Raw genomic sequence first — 24,848 nt, forward strand, 5'->3', positions numbered from 1 at the left:
TCACAGGAGGAACAATGTTATGCACATCCAGTTTAACAAGTTATAATACATTTTTTCTGTGCCATAGGAATTTTGTTCTCCTCCCACTGAAAAACCTCTTTCATCTTAGATAACGTTTCAGAAGAAGATAAACCTTCAAAAGGAATAACTCATACCATACCATACATTCCTAAGAATCAGAAAGTTCAGACTGAGAAGAAATTACTGAAGTATAACCATCTCCTTTCAATGCCTGCTCTTCTGACTTAAAATCTAAGTCAGAAAGAGGTGGAACTGTTTTTCTTTTCTTGCCCGAAGAACAAGAAGACAAAGAAAAAGCATTAATGAGATCCATAACAAACCCCAGTAAATCTTTCTTGTCTATAGAAAGAGAAACAGAAACAAGAAATTGGAAGTCTTCTTTCTATGTTCAATTTATCTGGGAATCTGCCTGGAAAAAGACTGACTTTTAGAAAGTATACTATCCACAAATACATGTTCTCTATCCTGGCTAAGTGAAGAACTTTCATCTGCCTCTTTCCTGGAGACTAACAACAGTGGCGTTTCCCTACAGCTACAGAGGACATGGATATATTTGAATTTTGGAAGCTGAATCTGCTAGACCAAGGTGACCGAGGAAAAAAGTTGAGCAGTCTGTGGTGATTGCATCTTTGGAAAGCTGTGGATGAGACCTCAAAATCGGAGAGTCAATCCTGGACAAGGCAGTAAAAGGTAAGGTAGAAAAAATTAAATTGTGTGGTAAGGAAGCCACTGACAGTCCCCCACAAGCATTGTTTAATAGCCTGCATTCATTACATCTGACCTCAATATTGCAGGAGCTCTGCCATAAGGCCCTGCACCTGCAAGCTTACTGAGAATTTTGCCATTGTTTAACAGCTTGCAGTCACTCCACCTGACCTCAAGATTGCAGGAGCTCTACCACAAGGCCCTACACCTGCAAGCTTACTGAGAACATTGTCATTGTTTAATAGCCTGTAGTCACTACACCTGACCTCAATACTGCAGGAGCTCTGCAAGAAGGCTCTACACCTACAAGCTTACTGATAATTTTGTCTTTGTTTAATGTAAGCATATTCATCTTGAAGAACCTTACTGTGTATTAACTTTAATCAATTAAATACATGTCTGCTCTGTGATTTAAATTCTCTGTGGAATAGTCTTTGCACTCTATGGACCTCTTACTAAGCTGGCCACTGTCTACTTTTGCTTGACTAGTTAACTGTACTGCATATGCCAGTTATTTAGTCTCAGGATATTACAGGCATTCTATTTTACTTGCATCTCTTTGTTTATTGCTTTGTTCTGGCTATAAACTGATTGCTCTCACTTACAAATTGACCTGAGAGTGAGAGTGTCACTTTAGTAGAATTTATTGCTAAATATCCCCTCAGAGTTATCTCCTCTAACACTCAGTCACTATCTTCCTTCATAGAAGTATGTCATATGTTATTACATTGCTATTTGTTCTAAGACTGTGTAAAATAGTGAAAAGACTTTGGTAGTTCATTATATTTCTAACACTTTCATCCAGATCGGATAAGCTTTATGTATGTTGAGCATGTTTCCCTTCAACACATATGTATGTAATGTGAGTTCCTTTGTGTTTATCAGTGTAGTGCCGTGCTCTGATACTTTGCTCAGTATAGCTATATATTTACACTGCATTATTGTGGTTCTCTGTCAGTATACTTCTTGCTAAAACTACTCTGTACTTTCATTCATCTCTTATCTTACTATCATTTTACTCTTATATTTTCTTTGTATTCCCTTGCTCTGATATACTGAGGTCCTTCCTCCATCTCATTTTTGTACAATACATACTAACTCTGTTGCCTCAATATAATTTAACAGCTTACTAGAATTTTGGTGGTACGGCGGAAGCGTTGTTACCTCACAGCAAGAGGTTCTCCCGTTCGATTCTCGGCTGGGCTTGGGAGTGCCTTCTGTGTGGAGTCTGCATGTCCTCCCCGCGGTTGGGTAGCGTTCAAAAAACATGCATGCGTAAATGGGCATGCCTTCGTTGAAGGTTGGGCGTCGAGCTGGCACCTCAGTTTTTCATAAAAATCTACTGCCAATCATTAGCGGACCGGAGTTCCGCTGTGGCGACCCCTTACCGGGAAAAGCCGAAAGACAAACAACAACAACAACTAGAGTTTTTTCTTTCTTTCATTTCAGAGCCTGCATTCACTACATCTGACCTCAATATTGCAGGAGATCTGCCACAAAGCCCTACACCTACAAGCTTACTGAGAATTTTGTTATTCTTTAATTCTTTAATGTAAGCATATTTAGCATGAAGAACCTTGTTGTGTATTAACTTTAATCACTTAAATATACACCTAATGTGTGATTGAAATTTTCTGTGAAATAGTCTTTGCACTCTAAGGACCTGATTGAAATTATCTTTGGAATAGTTTTTGCACTCTAAGGACCTCTTACTAAGCTGGTCACTGTCCCCTTTTGCTTGACCAGTAAACTATAGTGCATATGTCAGTTATTTAGTTTCAGGAAATGATAGATAATGTTTTACTCACGTCTCTTTAATTGCTTTGTTCAGGATATAAACTGATTTTTTTTGCTTATAAATTGACCTGACGGTGGGAAGCTGCTACATTCCCCTGCCTACGCCAATTCCCATTCCTCCTCCCTTTCTCTAATATTATACTTCTTACGCACATATTTCACTTGTGACTCACTCCAAAATCCTTCTCAACTGACCTTACAACTTCTATACATACATTTTTGTTACTTATTTCCTCCTTCCCTATACTGCGGTGGTGATGCTGCGGTAGCGTTGTCGCCTCAGGTAAGACGTTGTCCTTTTCGATTCTCAGCTGGAGTGTCTTCTGTGTGGAGACATGCGTGAATGGGCGTACCTTCATTGAAGGTTGTGCATCAGGGTCGGCAACTCAGCATGTAAAAAATCTACTGCCAATCATTAGCGGACCGGAGTTCCACTGTGGCAACCCCTAACAGGGAAAAAGCCGAAAGAAAGATTGAGATTTCCTCCTTCCCTATCTCTATTTAATTTTTAGCCTCATTCCTAACTATCTTTCTCCCTCCCATACTGCTTTGCAGTATATTTATTTATAATCACAACCTTCCCATCTATCTATTCCCCATTGCATCTTTTTCTCTTCCCAAATAAGCTCTCATTTCTTCTTATTTTGACTATATCTTTACACTCTAGCCTTTGATACCTCTCTATTCCTTACATTCCAGTGAAGCTATCAGGGCAACCTACCTGTTTTCTTTTATACAGAATACTTCTCTCCTTATCTATCCTCTCCCAGTTCTCAGAATCCACCGTCACCGAATCTCCTACTGTTCTACAACTTCTTTCTTCATTTTTCATTGCTACTTACCCATTATCTGACATCTATAAAATACAGATACCTGTATTTAATTATGCTTCTCTTCAGCTTATCCTCTATTCTTCTCCTCCTACTGTGTCTTTTTTCATCCTACCTTGACTCGATAATATCTTGCAACATCTCTCCAACCCTGTCCCAACCACCTATCCATACTTTCTCGTTACACTCTCCACACATTGCACCAAACCTATTTAATATACTGCCCCTCACCTTTATTCCAAATATAGGTGATTAATTGCACTTCATCTCAAACCAAAACAAAATTAAGTGCAAGAATCCTCTCCAAAAAAACAAGTATGCATAATTCCCAATATACTAAAATCCTTCTAGGAAGAGATACACAGCCTAATACTGGCCCCACCTGTCATAATGAACACAAAGATAATTTCCCACACACTTCTATAACCCAGCAACAGCCAATCCCCAGCCCTGGTGATCTAATTTTTGCTGCAATAAATGTTAGAAGTATAAGAAATAAAACTGATGAACTACATGCCTGGATCACCCAACATAAGCCTGATGTTCTCACTGTAACTGAAACTTGGTTTAAGCCCAGTATAAACGACTCAAAAGTTATACCTCCTGGCTGTAATATAATGTGTAATGACCGTATAAAGATGAAAGGCAGTTGTATTGCTTTAATATTTCCTGATAACTACCACATTTCCCCTTACAGCAAACCAACACCAAAATTCACTTCAGCAGAGCTTGCTATTGCCTGAAAACAAACAGTTATAAACAAATATATATATTACTGTCCTTTGTATCCCTGCTGGTGGCAATACAGCTATACTGTAAGATATCCTACATTGGCTATCCATAACATTTCCACAAGAAAAAAAATATTATTAGGTGAATGTGAATGTCAAGAATCCAAAATGCCCAGTCTGGCAGTATTCGGGGCCAATAATGGAAAACACCCAACGATAGTAAAACAATAATATCCACACAAAATGTATGATCCTCACACTGGAAACTTCTTCAGAATATTTCTTATACTTCTAACATAAAACTACTCTTAAACAAACTTAAACTATGGTCTTCTTCAACTGATGACCTTCTGAACGAGTACCTAAAAATAGCAGCCAATAGCATCGCCTATCCTGTCTCAGTCCTTATAAACAGGTCAGTCCAGCAATCCCACATTCCCTCTCTCTGGAAAAAGTCATGCATTATCCCTCTGCACAAAGGAGAAAATTCAACAGACATTAATAACTTTAGACTTATAGCTGTCTTATCTCCCCTCACCAAAACACTTGAAAAATGTATTCAAAACAATTGCTAGACTATCTCCTGCAGGAAGAACTATCCCTGGCACAACATGGATTCTGTCCTTCCCATAGTACTAGCACTGCCCTTCTAATCTATATAGATACTGTCAATAAAGCTAGAGTTAATGGCAAACTAGTTTCTTACTTCTAGACTTGTCTAAAGCCTTTGACACAGTTTGTCACAGCAAACATCTACATCAAATGTCCTCACTAGGTCTTTCTCAGCCCAGCCTTCTGTGGTTCAAAAGCTACCTGCTCATTTCATGTTCTCTGCTTACCTGGCATTCACCACCAATGTACCACAAGGCTGAATCCTTGGTCCCCTCCTCTTTAACATTTTCACCAACACTTTCTATACTTCCACACAACAGGCCACCCTAATACAATATGTAGAGGATTCTACTGTCATTTGCACATGCGACAACATGGTACATCTCCAAAAAATTACTCAGGAAGCTTTAACAGCCACTGAAACATGGCTTTGTAACTCACAACTCATGCTCAACCCAAATAAGACCAAACTACTACTTTTTCCCCAAATCCCTCTTTCATGAAAAAAACTAAATTTAAAGTTCTCTCTCTTGATAATATAACCACTGAAGTCACTTCCCGTAGTAAACTGTTAGGGGTGATAGTGGATAATAATCTTACATTTGACCTACATGTGCAAACTTGCATAAGGTAAACTCATCAAAAACTAGGGATGCTTTACAGAGCCAAAAATTTTCTCACTGATGCAGCTAAAACTATACTTGCCACCACTTATCTCCTCCTCACACTTCTTTATGGCACTCCCATCCTTACTAGCCTGCAAGCTTTACAAAAAAAAAATGAAACTTGAACAATGCTATAACAAAGTTGCTAAATTTGCAGCACATAGCCCTTTCAGAATCCACCATGGTATAGCATTGAAAAGCCTAAATTGGTTAGAACTGACTCATCAACTAAAAGATACACAGCTTCTTACCACATATACAATTATCCAGCATCTATCTGCCTGTCCAGCACTAAAAATCATTCTACACAACTATGTTCCCGGTCGGCCATTGCAATCCAGTGACCAAAAACTCCTGTCTGTCTACAATCTATCTAATTGGCTGGACATTGTCTGTACTCATACAAGGTTGCTAGGGGCTTGAACTCCTTATCTGTATTCTTTAGGTCAATACCCTCTCTCCCATCTTTCAAAACGTCTATGAAAGTCTTCCTAGCTAAAACCTGGCTTTGTTTTTGCTCAAAACCAGGATAGACTATCTTACTAAATGTGAACAAGTCCCTTTTCATTCCTTATACCTCCTTACTCTCTCTTTTTTACTTACTTCCTTAGTACTACCGAATTTTCTTTCCCAGCCTTTCTCTTTAAATATATTATAAACTTGTTTTTCACTCATTTCATATTGCTAGTCCTGTTTGTATTAGACTAACTTACCTTTAAATTTTCCACCAACTATTCAAAATTTCTCTAAATATTAAATGATGGTCATATACCTTGTATCGATTCTTAACGAATGTTTTTATATTATGTCTAATTTGTTATAATTACTTGAACTGCAGATGCTTTTGTTTTATTTTTGAAAATTGTATAATTATTGTTCTTAAAATGTTTTGTAATAATTTGGAGCTTTTCTCCCTGAGCCTCCTCTGGAAATGGGCATCTACCCAGTCGGACTTTCCCATTAATCAATTATCAATAAATAAATAAATCAATAAATAAATAAGTACAGTAGTTGTTGTTGTTGTTGTTGTGTCTTTCAGCTTATCCCAGTTAGGGGTCGCCACAGCGGAACTCCGGTCCGCTAATGTTTGGTAGTGGATTTTTACGTGACGTGTTATCAGCCCTGACGCACAACCTTCAACGAAGGCACACCCATTCATGTATGCCTCCACACAGAAGATGCTCTAGCTGAGAATCGAACAGGACAACGTCTTGCTGTGAGGCGACAACGCTACCGCAGCACCACTACTGAGGGGGTCAAATAAATAAGTACAGTATCCTTTCCTAAATATGCAAGTATACAACACCAGCCTAAAAATTGTCAAATAGTAGAACTTTTCATACAAAAACTTCACATAAGCGTATATATATATATATATATATATATATATATATATATATATATATATAAACTACCTTAGAAATGCAATAACAGTCCCCAGAAACAAAGTTTCCTAGCTAAACACAATAATTCAACCATAAAAACACAATTATTCCACAGAAAAGTATATTAGTGGAAGGTTTTCCCCACCAGGGCACATATCTGCCCAGCCTTGAAGGATCTGCAGCTGAGCAACATTTCCACAGGGCCCACCAAAGAAGCAGTGTTTGGTGGCAAAAAAGCGCTGAAGCTGTTTTCCTCTCCAACTGACTGTGGTGGAACTCCACTCATGCTCCTGACAGTTGGAGTGCATGAAAGGTGCCCTTAAACTTTAAAAATCTGGCCTTTCACTAGGGCAGGACCCATAGACCTTAAGCTACTGCAACAGTAATATATGTTGAGTATCAAAATTAAATTAACAATAATGTAAGTACACAGAGTTTAAAGTACAGGCAAATTATATCATGTTAACACTTGGTAATGCAGATAACATTGGTAAATAACAGCATATTGGCAAATAGTAATGCAGATATCTATGATAAAAACATCAAGATTAGCTTCAAAAAAGTATAAGTTGTTGTACAGAATAATATACATTGTGTGTACTAAGTGTTGTGAGCATATGTAGGTTTTTGTGCTGTTTGTTGGTTTGTTTGTCTGTCATATGCATGTAGTCTGCTGATTACTGATAAAGTGTGTGATTTAGTGTACTCAGACTTAAATAATGATGTTTTTAGTTTAAAATTTACATTTCGCTTGTTTGAGGAAGTGGGCTTTTAGTTGTCTCATTTATGTGCTTAGGGAAAGGTTTGCAGACTTTAATTAGGGTGAGGCTTGAGAAGACATATTCTATTAGTTTTATTGTGGGAAAATGCATTTATGTAAATTTAAGGATTAGATTTACATTGACTTGAAACTATACAGGAGTTTGTCTTTCAGAGAGTCTGCTGTAAAGAACGGTCAGGATTTCATGTTGACTAACACATACCTTGCAGTCTAGAAGGAGGCAGCTCTTTGTGGGATAGGAAGTGTTTGGCTTTTTAGGTAGAGTGATGTGGTGGTGCTTTTACCTAGGGGAGAAAGGTATAACTGTAAAAATGTTACTAGAGTTGGATTGCAGTATGATCTCATTTCCTTTTCCTTTTTCAAGTTGAGATGATTAGTAAGGGGAGGTCCATATTTCAGGTATGGCAAGAGGACACAACTTTATTTTGTCTTTGTGTTTTGTGGTAACAGTATTCAGGTTGCCTCCCAAGAGTATAGGGAAATAGTGTACTGAGTTGATCCAGATACCAGTCATCAAGACCACCTTTGCTGATATTATCCCCTGCCTGTTGTAAAGAAGGGAAAATGACTACTTTTCTTTGCACTGCCTATTGGTTTTGTCTGGCTTCATTCATATAAACTATCTGTTGTTGCAGGGACATCCATTATCTGCAGCTTTGTATCCTTAGGCTAGTCATCCATTCCAATAATTTCTGGCTATGGCGACTCCAGACATGGAGGCCATAGACATCAGCTGCATCACAGATCCACTTTAAATGTAAACACCTGCATTAGATTAGGTGGAGTCAAGCCTTCTTAATTTATCCCTTGAGTTCCCTGTGAAAGAGTCTGAATTAGCTGTTGGATAAGCCCTATCATTAAACTCTCATAGGTAAGATAATTTATTACCCCAGTTGCCAGGTTGCTGAAATACAGACTTGTTTTGAAAGCTCTACCATTTGGTGACTGGTATCTTCATGATCTCCCGATCTCTACTCCTCAAAATCAAAAGTTCTGGAATATTTTTACATATACTGGCTCTACAGGGAAACAGCAGTGAGTCTTCTTACTTTTCCACTGGCTGTGTGAGCATAGAGTTAGCATACATAAGTAAGAGGCTGGTGAAATTAATTCCCCACATGGGGTATTGCCGTGAAGCTTTCCCCTGTAGAAAAACTTTTGGTACACATCTCATCTGTATTTGCAATGTATGTGTTTTGTCAAGTTTGATTCTTCTAGTTTGCTGTCAGGAGGGAGTTCTTTTAGATTTTTTTTCCATACGTATTGAGTATCCTGGATTTCCTGATGAAAAGTAAGAAAGCTATGGAATAGTTCTTTTTTGGCAATATGATAAGGAAGAGCAAATTGAGCAGGATCTGGTTTAAGTTTATTATAAATGTCTGGGCTAATAAACAAGGCAACCAAATTTGCTCCCTTAGGGATAGTAGCACATATATCTGAGTATTAATAATAAATTGTCATAAGTCCTTAAATAATGAAGTGGTGGCCACTATCTTTACAGAACTTGAAGAGGACTTAAGCTTCTTCTGTTCCTCTGGTGCTGACCCTTTTCATTCTGTTGCTCTGAAATTTTATTAGACTATTTTTACGGATTTTTATGCCTTTTTTCTGATAAATAAGATGCTAAATCTTTAACCATTCTAAGAATTTTAAATGCAGCTGACATGATTCTAGATTGCATTTAGGTCCTACAAATTGCTAATATAAGAGTGTGAAATTATTCTGGGATTATTTGTTTATTCTAAGCAGACTAATTAGTTTACTTATCTATCTATCTATCTATCTATCTATCTATCTATCTATCTATCTATCTATCTGTCTTACTAGCTAAGTCTTTTAACTGGGTAGTAAACTAGTCCCAGATGGGTATAATTCCATCACAGCCCAGGAACAACAGAAATAAATAACAGAAAATTGCAATGAGCATACTGTAAAAGAAACAGAAGTCATGGTTACATAGTACATATGCATTTTTAAGCAATGCATAAATTATAGTTTAGGTATTAGGAGACAATGTGAGGGAAGAGTGAAATATTAATTGATTTTGAAAAGAAAGAAATATCCTTCAATTAGGTCTTGCAACAAATGATGTTTACAGATTTCTTTGAATTATGACAGAAGAAACAGCTAACAAATGCACTTTTCACTAATATGCTGCTAAGCAAACAGCAGTTTCACAATGGAAGGAAGAGTAGGAAGTGTGTGGTAAATCTCCAGCTAGATTAGAATGTTCCCACCACCTGTGTAAGTGCCTTCATAAGTGTGTGACCACCATTCACCTTCATAAGCAAAAAACTATTACAGAAAAAAATAAAAATACCAAATGTAGCTTCATTGGTGATTAAACCAAAATGTTGAGTTACTATTACAATGACCTTCTCCAAAAATGAGACCTGTATTAATTTTATCCCACATAGTAAGCATAATGCATTTTGTTTTAGTCTTAAATTAAACAATTCACCTTAGTGAAACCAAACAAATCATACAACCTTAGCATCATATACAAATTCAGGGATAGCTCACAATGTAGAAATTCAGGAATGAAGAGCACCCATGAAATTACTCAGAGGATTCATATAAAATAACTACAAGCCCTTCAAGTAAAGCATACAGTGAAGAAATTAGATACTGTCATTTGTGCTAGCATGTCTGGCTGAGGTATTTTATATAATTTCAGATTAAACTGTGTAATATATGCAAGCATGACTAGCTATGATATTGTAAACAAGTTCTTAAATGTTGATTTATGATCTGTTTGTACAGAATGTTTTAAAGACATGAACAGTGTCCTTTTACATTACTAACTGTGCATGGTTGTGAAGAAAGATTCTAAAGGAAAACTGTCTCATATTCAGCTGATCTGCAGATTATGTCATTGGAGTGTTGACAGTTGCAATGTTTTACTGTCAGAAGCTGAAAGACAGGAAGGAACTTTAGTAAACAGCTGTTGGTTGATTTTCAAAATATTAAAATGAAAATTAGAACTGGAACAGTTGGAACAGTTAGACTAGTCTATACAAGAGCCTGCTGAAGACAACTGACAGTCAGTTGTCAGTTACAGACAGCCAGTTGTGAGTTGTTCACAGAAGTACTGTGCAGTGGATACCCAAAAGGACTCACTGAGAACTGTAAGCCTGCCTTTGCTCTATTGTAATAATTTAGTTTAGATCAGGAACAGTGTTCATTAATCAGATAGGAAAAGTACAACTAATCAGATCAGTTAGAGTTTTTCTGAATGTTGGCTTCCTGTCCTACAGTATTGATTTAATTTTCCTGGTGATTGAGTTATGTTTGTTTATTGGAAAATACTGTTTTATATTTTAATAATTTTGCTCAATATTAAATATTTTTATTAACTTACATTGTTGCTGGTCAGTCAGTGTTTTCTTTAGTGAATTCAGAGTCTTTATGCTTGCCTTGATAACTTCCCGGGCCACTCCAAAACCCTGGCTGCTTAAGTAATTTGCTATCATTTGTTTTAATATCTAATTTCCATAATAAGACACCCCTTTAAAAGGCATGAAAACACTGATTGGTGGCAGCATACTGTATTGTTTTGGGAAAGGGACATAGCTGGAAATCTGTGTCAGGCTTTCCCAGAAGTGTTTGGATGTGTGAGATTTAATTTATTTGTGTGAGTGTATCAGAGGTCTTAAACTGGGACACATTGTTCTGGATTGTGTAATAAGGAGCTACATTAGGGGTGGACAGAAGTATACAGTCCAGTCACAGGTTATAGAGCATGTTCCTATTGTGCTCTTAGGTGAAAATTGTGAAATATTATTCATGTTTAAGTGACAGTCTCACTCTGGAGTCAGCAGTGAGGATTGAAGCTCCTTAGTTACTGATCCAGGATAATGGGAGACATCACATTATTTGGTGGCAGTATAGTCAGATATTAACTATATGTCACATTAATTGGACTTCAGTAGCCTGTCAGTAGTTGTCATTAAGGTGTGCACTCTTGACAGCCACAAAGTAAACATACAGAATTGCAGTTCACCACAGTTTTATTTATTTTTAGTTAGTCAGGGATAGCAGGCAAAATGTCAGCAGAAGATTATAGTAAGCTGATATAGAACCAGTTGGCCAAGGACTGTGAAGCCAGAATTCTGGTGCATGCCAACCTGAATAAGGAAGCAATGATTTCAGCGTTAGTTGCAGCAATAGCTCAGACAAGCCATATCCAATTTGGTATTGGGGATGTGCAGCCTGCTGAGACAGGACAGTCCACATTTTCTTCAGAGGACCTGAAAATCCATCTAGAGTTAAGAAGACTGGAACTGGAGTCGGAAGAAAGGGAGAGAATGCAACGTCCAGAGGCTGAGGAGAAGCAGTGTCAATATGAACTGTAAGCCAGATGGATGGAGACTGATGACAGTCTGCACCTAGAAGCGAAATGACTAGAGACTAAAGTGAGACTGCGCCTGGAAGCCAAATGTCTGGAGGATGAGGAGAAATAGCATCAATATGAACTAGAGGCCAAATAACTGGAGGCTGAGGAGAAACAGCATCAATATAAACTGTAGGCAAAAAGTTTAGAAGCTGAGGAAAACGAGAGACAGCACCGGTATGAAGTGGAGCTTCTTACCCTTTGAGAAGTTATAGAGATAATGGGGAAGGGAATAACCAGAAGCTGTGAAGGTCAATAAGCTTTTTACACAGTACAGGGATGGGGTGACTTTGGTAGTTTTATTCATATATTTGAGAGGGTATGTAGACAGTATGATGCTGACAGTGACCTCTGGGTTTGGCTCCTAACTCTCTTACTCCATGGTAAAGCTGTTCAGGCCATGTCACAATTGTCTGATGTAGATTGTTTGGATTATGTTAAAGTTAAGAACTGTCTTCTAGATTGTTTTAAACTAACACCTGAAGCTTACAGAAAAAAGTTTCATGAGCACAGACACAAGGTAGATGAAAGTATATGTGATTATATTGCTGATTTAAATACTTGCTTTCACAGATGGGAAAGTGGGTGTCAGGTCACTACTTTTGGGTGAGGGAACAAGGCCTCAGCATTTTGCCTAGTGACAAGAGAATCTGGTAGCAGACAGACAATGTAACTCTGCGGAGGAGTTGGGGAGAAAAGGGGATTTCTACTTATCAAGCAGAGAAACGATGCATAAGAATGGGATACTCAGTGCTCATATGGACATAAGGGAACTTCATGTGGGAGGCTAAACCACTTCAACAGAGTACACCAGTAACAGGAGAAACAACTAGTCCAAGTACACTGTTAGGGATTAGATGTTTCAAATGTAACCTGAGGGGCCACATAGCAGTCAAATGTCCATCAAGGCAAGGTGAGAAACAAAAGGTGAGGGAGCCAGCAAGTGGTTATAACAAACTACCAGTGGTAAGTTGTTTGGAAAGAACAGGGGTGCCAATCTATTACCAAAATTTATATCCTATCTAGGTAGATGGTAAACAGGTTACTGCTAAGAGAGACACAGCTTCTGATAGAACCATTGTGAGGCTTGCAGTGGTTGGAGAACAGCAGTACTTGCCTGGGCAGTCCACTCCAGTCAGAGCTTTGGAAGGGGCCCCATTCCAAATACCTTTGGTTAGGGTTCATCTTGACTTGGAGGGCGGAATAGGAAGCAAGCAGGTAGGTGTGTTTGGGGATATTCCTGCAGATGTCCTGATAGGGAATGACTTTGATGATGCAGTACCCTGTGTTCACTCAATGGCATGCAGTCAAGCTTGGAGACACTAGCCTGAGAGAGACCCAGAAAGATCTCATACCTGAAGCTGGGACTGGTGTGGTGGCTGTTTCAGAGAAGGAGCTAACATGTAGCAGTAAGTCTGAAAGTGAGCCATAGCTGCTGGTAGGTACTGATGTTTCCTTGGACATGGTTACTGCAAGGACAGAGGTGAGTGATAGTACCCAGACTGCCAGTGAGGCACAATAGTCAGAAGTTACTAGGCCTCCTGTGGAAGAGGAGCTTGTGTTTGAGAATATCCCTACAGATGTCCTGATAGGGAATGACTGTGATGATGCAGTGCCTTGTGTGCATGCAGTGTTAGATAGTCAGGCTTAGAGACAGGCATGTAGGTCCAGTAGCCTGGGGGACCCAGAAAGATCTCATACCTGAAGCTGGGACTAGGGTGGTTGCTGTTTCAGAGAAGGAGCTATCTTGTAGCAGTAAGTCTGAAAGTGAGCCAAAGCTGCTGGTAGGTCTGATGTTATCTTGGACGCAGTGACTGCAAAGATGGAGTTGAGTGATTGTACTCAGATTGACAGTGAGGTACAGCTGTCAGACGTTTCTAGGCTTCCTGCGGAAGGGGAACTTGGGAAGGTCCCAAATGTAGTGTGAGATAGGCTCAACTTATGGACCCTACATTACAAAGCTTGAGGGAGATGGCTAAGGAAGCACCTGAGGCTCAAGGAAAATGGGAGTCTGTATATCGGAACAAAGGTTTGTTGCATAAAGGGTGGACTCCTTGAGGTGGGCTGAAAGGTGAGGTAGTATGGCAGATGGTAGAGCCTACAGTATGCTAGTTCTAGCTATAGTCCCTAATATTCCTTGTGCAGGTGATATCAAGGCAAAAAGGAAGGCTTGTTGTATAAAGAGAGGACTCCTAAGGGAGAGCTGGAAGGAAGGTAGTATGGCGGTTGGTAGACTCTAGAGCCTATCATCTGCCACTTCTAGTTATAGTGCCTAATATTCCTTTTGCATGTGATATTCATATAGTGAAGGTTGCAAATGAGTTGCTAGAAATTTTCAGCAGGGTAGGTTTTCCAAGGTTGATACTGACTGACCAAGGTGCTAACTTCATGTCAGACTTTCTGACTTGTTTGTGGAAGCATTGTGGGATAACACATGTAAAGAACACCCCCTACCATCCACAGACTAATGGTCTTGTGGATAGGTTAAACTCTACATTAAATACTATGTTATGGGCATTTGCAGACCAGTTTAAAAGGGTAAGTTAACCATTAATTCCAGTAAGTGTCAGGTGGGAATGGCAGAGGTCACTTACTTAGGAGACAGAGTGGGGAGTGGTAAGACATGGTCAGAACCTGTCAAAGTAGAAGCTATTCAAACATTACTAAAAAACAAGTGAGAACATTTCTAGGGACAGAGGGGCATTGTGGAAAATTTCTGCCCAATTGTGGTACAATGGTTGCACCCATTATTGACCCAACTATGAAAAATAAACCAGCTAAGGTAGTGTGGACCAGAAATTGTGAACAGGCATTCCAAAAAACATAAGGAGATTTTGGGAGGAGCCCCTGTGCTGGCCAACCCAAACTATAGTGAAGAGTTTGTTGTGCAAGTGGATGCTTCGAATTGTGGTGTGGGGCTATGCACAGTCAAGCTTTCTTAGAAGGAGAAGAATGCTACAGTGTGGTTAATAATGCAAATGGATTGCTCAGGAGAGGAGTGGATTGATTCTCCCAGACAGACACATTTTTCTCAAGAGTCATTTTTCAAAGGTCACTTGAAAACTGTGCTTGAGTCATGGGGGGATATGAAGAAATGATGCACTGTCATTTCTGCTAGCATGTCTGGCTGAGGTTTTGTACATAATTTCAGATTAAACTGTGTAATATATGCCAGCATGACTAGCTATGATATTGCAAACAAGTTCTTGCATGTTGATTTATGATCTGTTTGTACAGAATGTTTTAAAGACTTGCACAGTGTCCTTTTAGATTTCTAACTGTGCATGCTTGTGAAGAAAGATTCTAAAGGCAAACTGTCTCAGATTCAGCTGATCTGCAGATGATGTCATCAAAATGTTGACAGTTGCTATGTGTTACTGTCAGAAGCTGAAAGACAGGAAGGGACATTAGTAAACAGCTGTTGGTTGATTTTCGAAATATGAAATGAAAATTAGAAATGGAACAGTTGTGACAGTTAGGCTAGTCTATGAAAGAGCCTGCTGAAGACAACTGACAGTCAGTTGTCAGTTACAGCTATTTAACAGCCAGTTGTGAGTTGTTCACAGACATATTCTGCAGTGGGTACCCAAAAGGACTCACCAAGAACTGTAATCCTGCCTTTGCTATATTGTAATAATTTAGTTTTGATCAGGGGCAGTGTTCATTAGTCAGATAGGAAAATTATAGCTAATCAGATCATTTAGAGTTTTTCTGAATGTTGGATTTCTATCCTACAGCATTGATTTCATTTTCCTGGTGATTGTGTACTGTTTGTTTACTGGAAATTACTGTTTTATATTTTTAATCATTTTGCTCAATATTAAACATTTTTATTAACTTCAATTGTTGCTGGTCAATCAATGTTTTTTTTAGTGATTTCAGAGTGATTATACTTGCTGTGATAACTTTCTGGGCCACTCCAAAAGCCTTGCTGCTTAGATCATTTACTATCATTTGTTTTAAAATCTAATTTTCATAATTGGACATCCCTTTAAAAAGGCATGAAGACATTGATTGGTAGCAGCATTACTGTATTATTTTGGGGAAGGGACATGGCTAGAAATCTGTGTCAGGATTTCCCAGAAGTGTTTGAATGTGTGAGATTTAATTTATTTAAGTGTAAGTGTATCAGAGGTCTTAAACAGGGAAACATTGCTCTGGAGTTTGTAATAAGGAGTTACATTAGGGGTGGACAGAAGTATACGGTCCAGTTGCAGGTTATAGAGCATGTTCTTGTTGTGCTCTTAGGGGATAACTGTGTAATATTACTCCTGTTTAAGTGACAGTCTCACATTGGAGTCAGTAGTGAGGATCGAAGTTCCTTAATAACCAAACTTAGACACTTGGAGGACTAATGCTTGAAAATACCACTCCAAACAGTCCAGACAACTCGGTTTATTCCAGGTATACAAAATGTATGGATAGTTATTAACGCTTAACTAGATCACCGTGTTTTCATCCTCACCAAACAGGACTTCTTCAGATAATGCGATCTGATAGTATTTAGATAAATTCAGATAATATTATCTGAAGAAGTCCTGTTTGGTGAGGATGAAAATGTGGTGATCTAGTTAAGCGTTAATAACTATCCGTACATTTTGTATACCTGGAATAAACCGAGTTGTCTGGACTAATTGGAGTGTTTTTTTTTTTTTGAGCACTATTCCTCCAGTTGTCTAGGTTTGGTTATTTTGGAGACTTCTACTGTTTTACTGGACACTTTTGCCTCCTTGTTTTATTGTTGATTGAAGCTCCTTAGTTACTGATCCAGGATAGTGGGAGACGTTGCATTATTTGGTGGCAATATAGTGGGATATTAACTGTACGTCACACATACAAACACAGCTTGCATTTAAAACAACAAATCACATCACTATTACATACACATTACTCAATTAGAATGTTAAAGAACTAGACTTTAAAACTGGTCTGAGATGATATGAATCATTTAGACCAGGTATTTTAATAGCATTTAAAGGAACGATCTGAAGTATATTGTGTTTGTTTTAAATAAATCCTAATGAGTGATTTCAGAAGCATTCTTCTTCATGTAATTCACCTTTGTGCTCAGCAGTATAATGACACATGCTAAGGCTGACCATGGAGTCAAGTTTTGAATGAAGACAATGTAGGTCAGGCATTTTTTTCAGGCTGCATTTTTCTGGGTCTATTTTTTTCTCACTCTCCCTCTCCTTCTCTTTGCCATCATCAAGTCCCCCCTGCCATCATGAAGCCTCCTCTTCTCCCATACATTCCACCTCCTTTCTGGCATCTGAAAATGACAGGAAAATAAGATGAAAGCAAAGGATCATGGGCATCATCCAGCAGGGAAATGAGATGAAAGCAAAGGATCATTGGCGTCATCCCGCAGGGAATGTAGGTTTCCTGCAAAGGTCTTAGCTGCTCCTAGTGGAGTGACATGCATGTAATTCAAGGGGACTGCAGTGCAGGTTTACATGTCAGAAAGCTTAATAAATAACACACACACACACACACACACACACACACACACACACACACACACACACACACACACACACACACACACACACACACACACACACACACACACACACACACACACACACACACACACACACACACACACACACTTCATTGGGGCCTATATTCAAACTGATTTTCCTAGAACTTTAGTATACCAACATAACATGCTAATCACTGGTGTTAGTTAATTAGGATTTTAAGGTATATGCCACAAAATTTGTCATGGTTTTGTGATGACAATGAAATTAATTTACAGCATTATATGCTAATTGTGTAGGCCACAGCACAAACCTTGGTTCATCTGATACCTTGCTTTAACACCTGGTCTCTACTGGGTGTCAATAATAAAACAGACCAGTCCAACTCCCTCCTCCCAGGATGGGCAAGCTATTGTTGACCAGTGACTCCCACATCTCAACTGACTACCAAAATCCAAGTTACTAGCTGACTGGGTGAGTTTGTGTCACACTCTGGACTTCGTCCCTTTTAGCCACAGATCTGGACAGTTTTTCACATTGCTTTCTGATACAATAATGACAATCTAGTGGTTATTGCATTTAGGGGATTCAGTTTTTAGCAGTCTTTGCTTTTAGAACAGCAAAGTAATCTTCCCCAAATAGCAACATTACATGGAAACTGGAAATCAGGTATTTAAGTACATAAGGCCACTTTCTGAATGTTATAAAGGTAATATTCCATTCTATCCATTCTGTAGAATGTATCATCACCTTAAGTTTTATAATGATAACCTTTTATCAACATTATAAAATAATATGTTCAGCCAACAAATTTAGTACAGGTGTCACCTCCAATTGCTAATAATAGGTCTTGCATACTCAGTGTCATAGTAGTTATACATTATGAAGTGTTAAAAGTAGTTTTCTGGACATCATTATGGTCTGCAGTCACTAAACGTGGGTCATTGTACCATTTTATTCTCAAGAAGGACAGAAAAGTGACTCCTACTTGAAAACACTGGAACACAGAGGTGATCTGATACTTTTCATTGGAACAATATAAATGTTTCTGTTACACAACCTTTTGGACTAATAGGAGCCCTTCATCAGGAGATAATAACTTTTTGTTGTTAGCTACAGTCCTTTTAATACACTTGTACCTAGAATGGAAGAGGAAAGTACATAATTTATTTAACTGCTAAAGTGGAAAAATAGCTAACTTGGATGCTTAGAGCTTTGGCAACTATTTCTTAGAGACCAAACTGTGTGTGGGTGGGGAAGGTCTGTGCCTGCATCTGTTTTTGTGGATGTGAATTTGAAACCTTGGAGGCTAAGTTCTGGCCTGACATAGAAGTGCAGGCTCTGACAGCACAGTGCATTAAAGTCTATGACCATTAGCAGAGAAAAAAAGCATCCAACATTAGTTTGGATTCACAGATACATAGGTTCTTACTAACCTTACAGACATTGAGAAGATCAACCACATCACCCAGTACTGATAGGAGACTAACAATGTTTCATTAAGTATATTTTCCTCATATATCTCAGGTAAAAATTATGATCACACATCCAGTCATCCAGATGGGTTTAAATGTTGCTAAGGAAGTATTCCTTTGATACACATGGACAGCCTGTTCCACAAATGAGGAATAAGTTGGGCTAAGTACCTGTCACACCATTTGGTGTTGCTTATGTTATAGTATAGATTTAGGCCCCTAGTCTGTGAATTTACTTTACCACTGGTTTGATGAAGGAATTGAAAAGGTGTGAGTCATTCATAGCATGAAAGGCTAAGTAGAGATCACCCCTCAGGAGTCTACACTGAGTAGAAGGGCAGGGCTGGTGATATGTAATAGTAACTAAAGGAACTGAAACTTGATATATTTTTGATAAAATACACCAGGGTCTCTTGAGATGGTTTAGGTGCATTTTTAGGTAAAACATAACAGGGATTCTGTATTCAATGATGGACCTAATAAGGAAGAAATAAAGGGAGAACTATAACTTCAATGGACCTTGAGATACCAAGAATTATAAGTTGTGCAACATAGAAGGTTTTTCTAACAATCAAAGAGACATGGTGGTAAAAGGAGAGTCTGCTGTCAACAAAGGTCAACTACTCTACCACTTAGTGGGAAAATAAATCACAATAAATACAGACATCCAGAAAATTATTTAAAAAATGACAGGAAACATCACTTTTTTCAAACAAAAGAGTATTATTTATAGTTATTATTTCATAAGAACAGACCAGTGATAAGATTCAGATACATACTGAGCCTGTCTGCCTGAAAATGTGAAATCTATGTGTTTGTCATGAACCAAATGACAAAAAATATATAGAGTGCACAAATAGTTGTATGTCTGCTGGTTATATTAATTGACAGGATAGCCTATTTATGAAACAATTTGAAATCCTATGGCAAACTTCTCAGAATAGTATGTCATGACCCCTTAGCTACAGAGTGCACTTTATTGGTGATTCAATGTATAAAGACATTTCTCAAGTTTATCTTCATGTAACATACATTACTGCACATAAGTCTAGAGGAAGACAGATGCGCCTTAATTCCAGTTTCAAAAATCTTCCTTATTTAGGAATAGCTTATAGGAAATTTATTTCTGATGTACTGGCAATTTGGCGTCTACATCCCCAAATTCTTTAACATGGTATCCATAATGTAGGCCCAGTAAAAGAGATATTAATGAATTAGACTTCAAACAGTTATCATAAAAGATGTGATGCCTGAATCTTTAGCTATTACGTAGTCTGTCTAGAAACACAAAGGTGGATTGGCAGTGTTAGAAGACAAGAAGTTGACAGGCATTAGGGGTAATTGTTTTCTTCCATAGTTTCTCATTTCTGCCAGTCATGGTTCCACTGAGGAGAACATAGAAACAAAGCAAGGTACAGATTATTTCATAATCAGCAGTTCTCATAATCTTGTATGGCAGTCAGAGTCCCACTCCCTTGAATATCTTTCACAATTCTTTCTCAATTAGATCCCCTGGAGGGAAAATTCTCTTTTCATCAAGGTGGAGTCTGATGTTATAGCACATTATATTAAATAAAAATAGGCACAACTAAACCCAGTGATGTAGGAACACAGTGTTCAAATTCTATTTGTGTCATTTTTTTTTAATTCAAGTGTAGTTTGCAATCCTGGCTCTCATAATTGTGACTTAGAGCTGAAGAGGTTTTGGAGAATTGAGGGCATGTGACATTATTTAAACCAATACCATGAGAAATGTCAGACTAAATATTTAAGTTTGTTCGATATGCATTTGAAGTATAACACTTGCAGGATGTCATGCTTAAGATTTTTAGATTTTTGATTTTACTTACATATGATATAGGTGTGCTCGTGTCACAATTCATTCTTAAAATATTTGTTGTGTTGTTACTGTAATCTGTAAAGTAAAGATGCATAACATTACAAAAGCAGAATAACTACTGTTACTTCATAACAGTTTTGAATCAATGTGTCAGCAGAATTTTTACAAACTATGTCCATAAGGGAAAAAATCTAAATTATGTTTTTGGTGGTGAGGCAATTCTTCTACATACCTTCACACACCAATCCCCATTCACTTAATGATTCTAGCATTCTAACTCACAGGTCACACAGCCTCAAAAGAAACAAGTATATAACTTTCTCATAGTAGTGCAGTTTCAAAGTCAGCATGCCTAACAACATTCAGATGATGTGGCCTCCTTTTTCCAACCACCCTAAAGTGCACATTATTATAACATACCCTCTGGATTGGAACAAGTGACTTCTGATATGGTCACTAAACCACTAGATCTTATGAGCCAGTTTTACATCATTACATGTGAGTAACAGTGACACAAGGAAAGTTCTGAATATACCTCTCAACTCTCAAGATTTTTTGCTTCATATTTGGTCTGTTCTTCATAAAATTTGTGGTTTTCTGGCAAATCCCTAACAACTGAATTTACTAAATATTGTTATATATTTGAGTTCCAGACTTCATATACTTCAGAAAATGCATGCTAAAACAAATCCTGTTGTTCTGGCAACTTTCTGAGTTTATGTTTATAAGTTTATAATAGCAATATCTAAAATATGTTCCTATTTTGGCACCCCCCCCCAATTTTTTAGGCTTTCTCCATATTTCTAATGCTGAGAGTCAGAGCCCTCTAGTATAGAGTAGTGATATGTATAAGATAATAGCAAGTACTGTAAATGAATTTTAAAACATGACTGTAAAGTATAATTCATGAAATAATGCTGTTTACTCATTTATGTATGTTTAAATAATTTGTCATAAAGATTATTATTTCTGCCCATATCATATCTAGAAAATGCTGCCACTAAGTGCAAGGATTATGCTGCTGATGTTCTACTATTTTTCACTAAGGGCCTGCTGTGCTATAATCACAAACACTGGATGCAGCAGGCCACAGGAATTCTGCACACTACCACAGCTATATAAAATACACCTTGGGGAACTGAAACAAACATTTCCACAGTAAGAATAAAGTTTTAAAGCATCTAAATTTCAACAGTGGAAGATGGACTAACAAATGTAAGTGACGTACAATTATGATTAAATATTTTTATCTTCTTTCTTGTGTTCTCTTTTTCCAAGACCTTCCTGACCACCCAAACCTCCTCAACACTCTAGTGGTCCATTTGTCGTCTCTCTCTCTCTCTCTCTTTGGGTGACAGAAGGTCTGTTCCAGGAATCCACTGCTCCTATAAGAAACAAATGACGATTCTTCTAATAATATCAGTAATTCAGTCATAACACAAACCTCATCTTACCTATTATCTGTTTTAACTGTACTATATTAAACCTGTGTGTTGAGCTGTCATCCATGGGATGACTCATTTTTAATGTTTTTATCCTAAATCCCTTCCCTGGAAGCTGACATGCTTACCTGCATTCATGACAGCATGATACATGTCCTCCCTCATGCATGCTACACATCCTCCCTCATGCATACTACATGTCCTCCCTCATGAATGTTACATATCCTCCCTCATGCAAATTACACATTCTCTCTTATGCATGCTATGCATCCTCCCTCATGCAAGCTACATATCCTCCCCATGCATGCTACACGTCCTCCCTCATGCATGCTACATATCCTCCCTCATGTATACTACATGTTTTCCTTCATGCATGCTTCACATCCTCCCTCATACATGCTACATGTCTTCTCTCATGCATGCTATACCTCTTCCCAAATGCATGCCACACATCCTTCCTCATACATGCTATATGTCTTCTGTCATGCATGCTACATATCCTCCCTGATACATGATGATGTGCTACACATCCTTCCTCATGCATGCTACATGTTCTCCCTCATACATGCTACATGTCTTCTCTCATGCATGGTACACATCCTCTCTCATCCTCAACTGGGCATACAACACATTCTCCCTCAGGCATATTACATGCCTATGTCTACAGTGGGCATTATTTGGGGGATGGATAGCTTATACAACATTAAGATTGCATCCAATTTTCTGAAGAGAAAAAAGGAGTTCTAGATAGAGTAACAGTCACTAAAAGTAAAATAAAGCTGTGACTGAAGATAGTCTGTAGCTCTTGCACAATCTGAGCTAAAGAAATGGCAGAAAAAGACAAAGCAGAATGTTTTATTACACTGCCTACCTGAAACTATCATGTATTACAAACTTAAAATGGATCCTGCAAAATACCTGTACTAAGCCTTAAAGCATTAATCAAATTGTCATTGCACATTAAAACTTGTAGCTCTTAACATGAAAATGATACTCTTCAAGTCTTATATACTAGACATATAAAAAGTCTGAGAGGTGAAAAGATGTGCATTAATAAAACACTTCCAATTTTCTGAAAAATGACAGCACAACTAGATTGTGTAGGCTACTGCCTATTTCTGTACAAATATGCAAACCTCTTAAAATGGATTATTGGAATCAGACCCAAAGGAATAACAACTGCACTAACTATAATCCTAGTTGCTTATTCCTGTGACATACCTTATAGCTTGTCTCAGAGCTATAGTGCAACACAGAAGACAAAGTTGGCTGATCTGATTATATGGTCTGTAAGCTACAGAATAATGTCTAGGTCCAGGATAGCTGATTCACATTTGTGGTCAATTGAAAACAGTTGTTACTAGAAAAGCAGAAAAGAAATAATATATTAAAAGCATGCCAGTAAAAATCACTTTAAACTATAATTCATGGAATAACTTTTGTTTAAATAATTAATACAAAAGAGGAAACAAATAATTTACTAAGTATTTGCCATATAAACAAATGCATAATAAGAAAGCAAGTATACTTTATTCACACTAGTGTATCTCAGAATTTTTACTGATATTACCTTTTATTAGTATTCTTAACTGAGACTGCAGTGGATCCCTCAGCAGGGAATGTGCAGCTTCTTTTACAGAGAAAGTTAATGAGTACAATGTCAAACTTGCACTGAATTGCTAGTATTTAAAAGTGACATTTAGAATGCAAAAGTATTGTCTGTACCACAACTGAGAAGCAGTAACCGATCAGCTCAACCTGTTTGTTTATTTAATGGACTGTCACTTTAGCTTTTCTCTGTTTCTAATAGACTTTCTTTCATTCATCATGTTAATTATTTTAAGACTATCCTGCACTTTTTGTTGAAATAAAATCTATGACTGAAATAATTCTTCTGTCAGCACTGAAGGTCTGTTCCAGGAATCCACTGCTCCTATAAGAAACAAATGATGAGGTCAGGCCCCAGTGGTCTAATGGGTAAGGCATTGGCCTCCAAAGCCAGGGATTGTGGGTTTGAGTCTCATCTGGGGTGATATAATCTTTAGGGTTGGGAGGGTGGCCTAATGGTTAAGGTGTTTGCCTTGCAAACACAAGGTGCAGGGTTTGAGTCTCATAAGGGATAATTGGCTAGGCTTAAAATGGCTCGCAAGGGTAGTTAGCTTAGTACTAATCTATGAACCTATGATTCTTCTAATAATATCAGTAATTCAGTCATAACACAAACCTCATCTTACCTATTATCTGTTTTGACTGTACTATATTAAACCTGTGATATCGCCTTAAAAATGCAATTTCCACTAAAAAAAATCTGTTTCCATTGTGTACATATCTGTCTCTCTCTCTCTCACTCTCTCTCTATCTAAATAGATAGAGAGTTAGATAGATATAAGCAATTAAATATTATAATCATTGGAATGTCTAACTACCTTGCATGTTATTTATTTTACCAATTTAAATATTTGACCTTTTGGCTCAGGACATGTTTGAAAAATGGTCTCTGGACTACTGTTGCCTGGTCAACAACTGAAATACCCTCCTGCACTACTGCATATTCCTTCATATGTGAATATATTTTTTTTAACACTTATAATATCTCATCCTGATAAAATATTTAAAGGTCTCTGCCTGTATGAAATCTTGGCATTTCATTCATCTTCTGCAAGGTTACCAAAAGTACAGTTGAGTAAG

The 24,848-nt window shown here is 37.8% G+C and overlaps 1 protein-coding gene across 1 annotated transcript in view; it reads right to left on the minus strand.

The window, feature by feature from the left end:
* Window positions 1-23,517, minus strand: part of CCR6 (C-C motif chemokine receptor 6) — a 55,380-nt gene extending 31,863 nt beyond the window's left edge. The window contains exons 1-2 of the mRNA XM_044069376.1: window positions 23,382-23,517; window positions 20,729-20,793 (exon numbers count right to left, since the gene is read on the minus strand). Coding sequence (XP_043925311.1) covers window positions 20,729-20,761 — 33 coding nt within the window. The 5' untranslated portion in view covers window positions 20,762-20,793; window positions 23,382-23,517. The remainder of the gene's footprint in view (window positions 1-20,728; window positions 20,794-23,381) is intronic.
* Window positions 23,518-24,848: the final 1,331 nt, after the last annotated feature.

This window comes from Protopterus annectens, chromosome 1.part0, assembly GCF_019279795.1.
Source record: "Protopterus annectens isolate FY-2018-M chromosome 1.part0, PAN1.0, whole genome shotgun sequence".
Taxonomy (NCBI): domain Eukaryota; kingdom Metazoa; phylum Chordata; order Ceratodontiformes; family Protopteridae; genus Protopterus; species Protopterus annectens.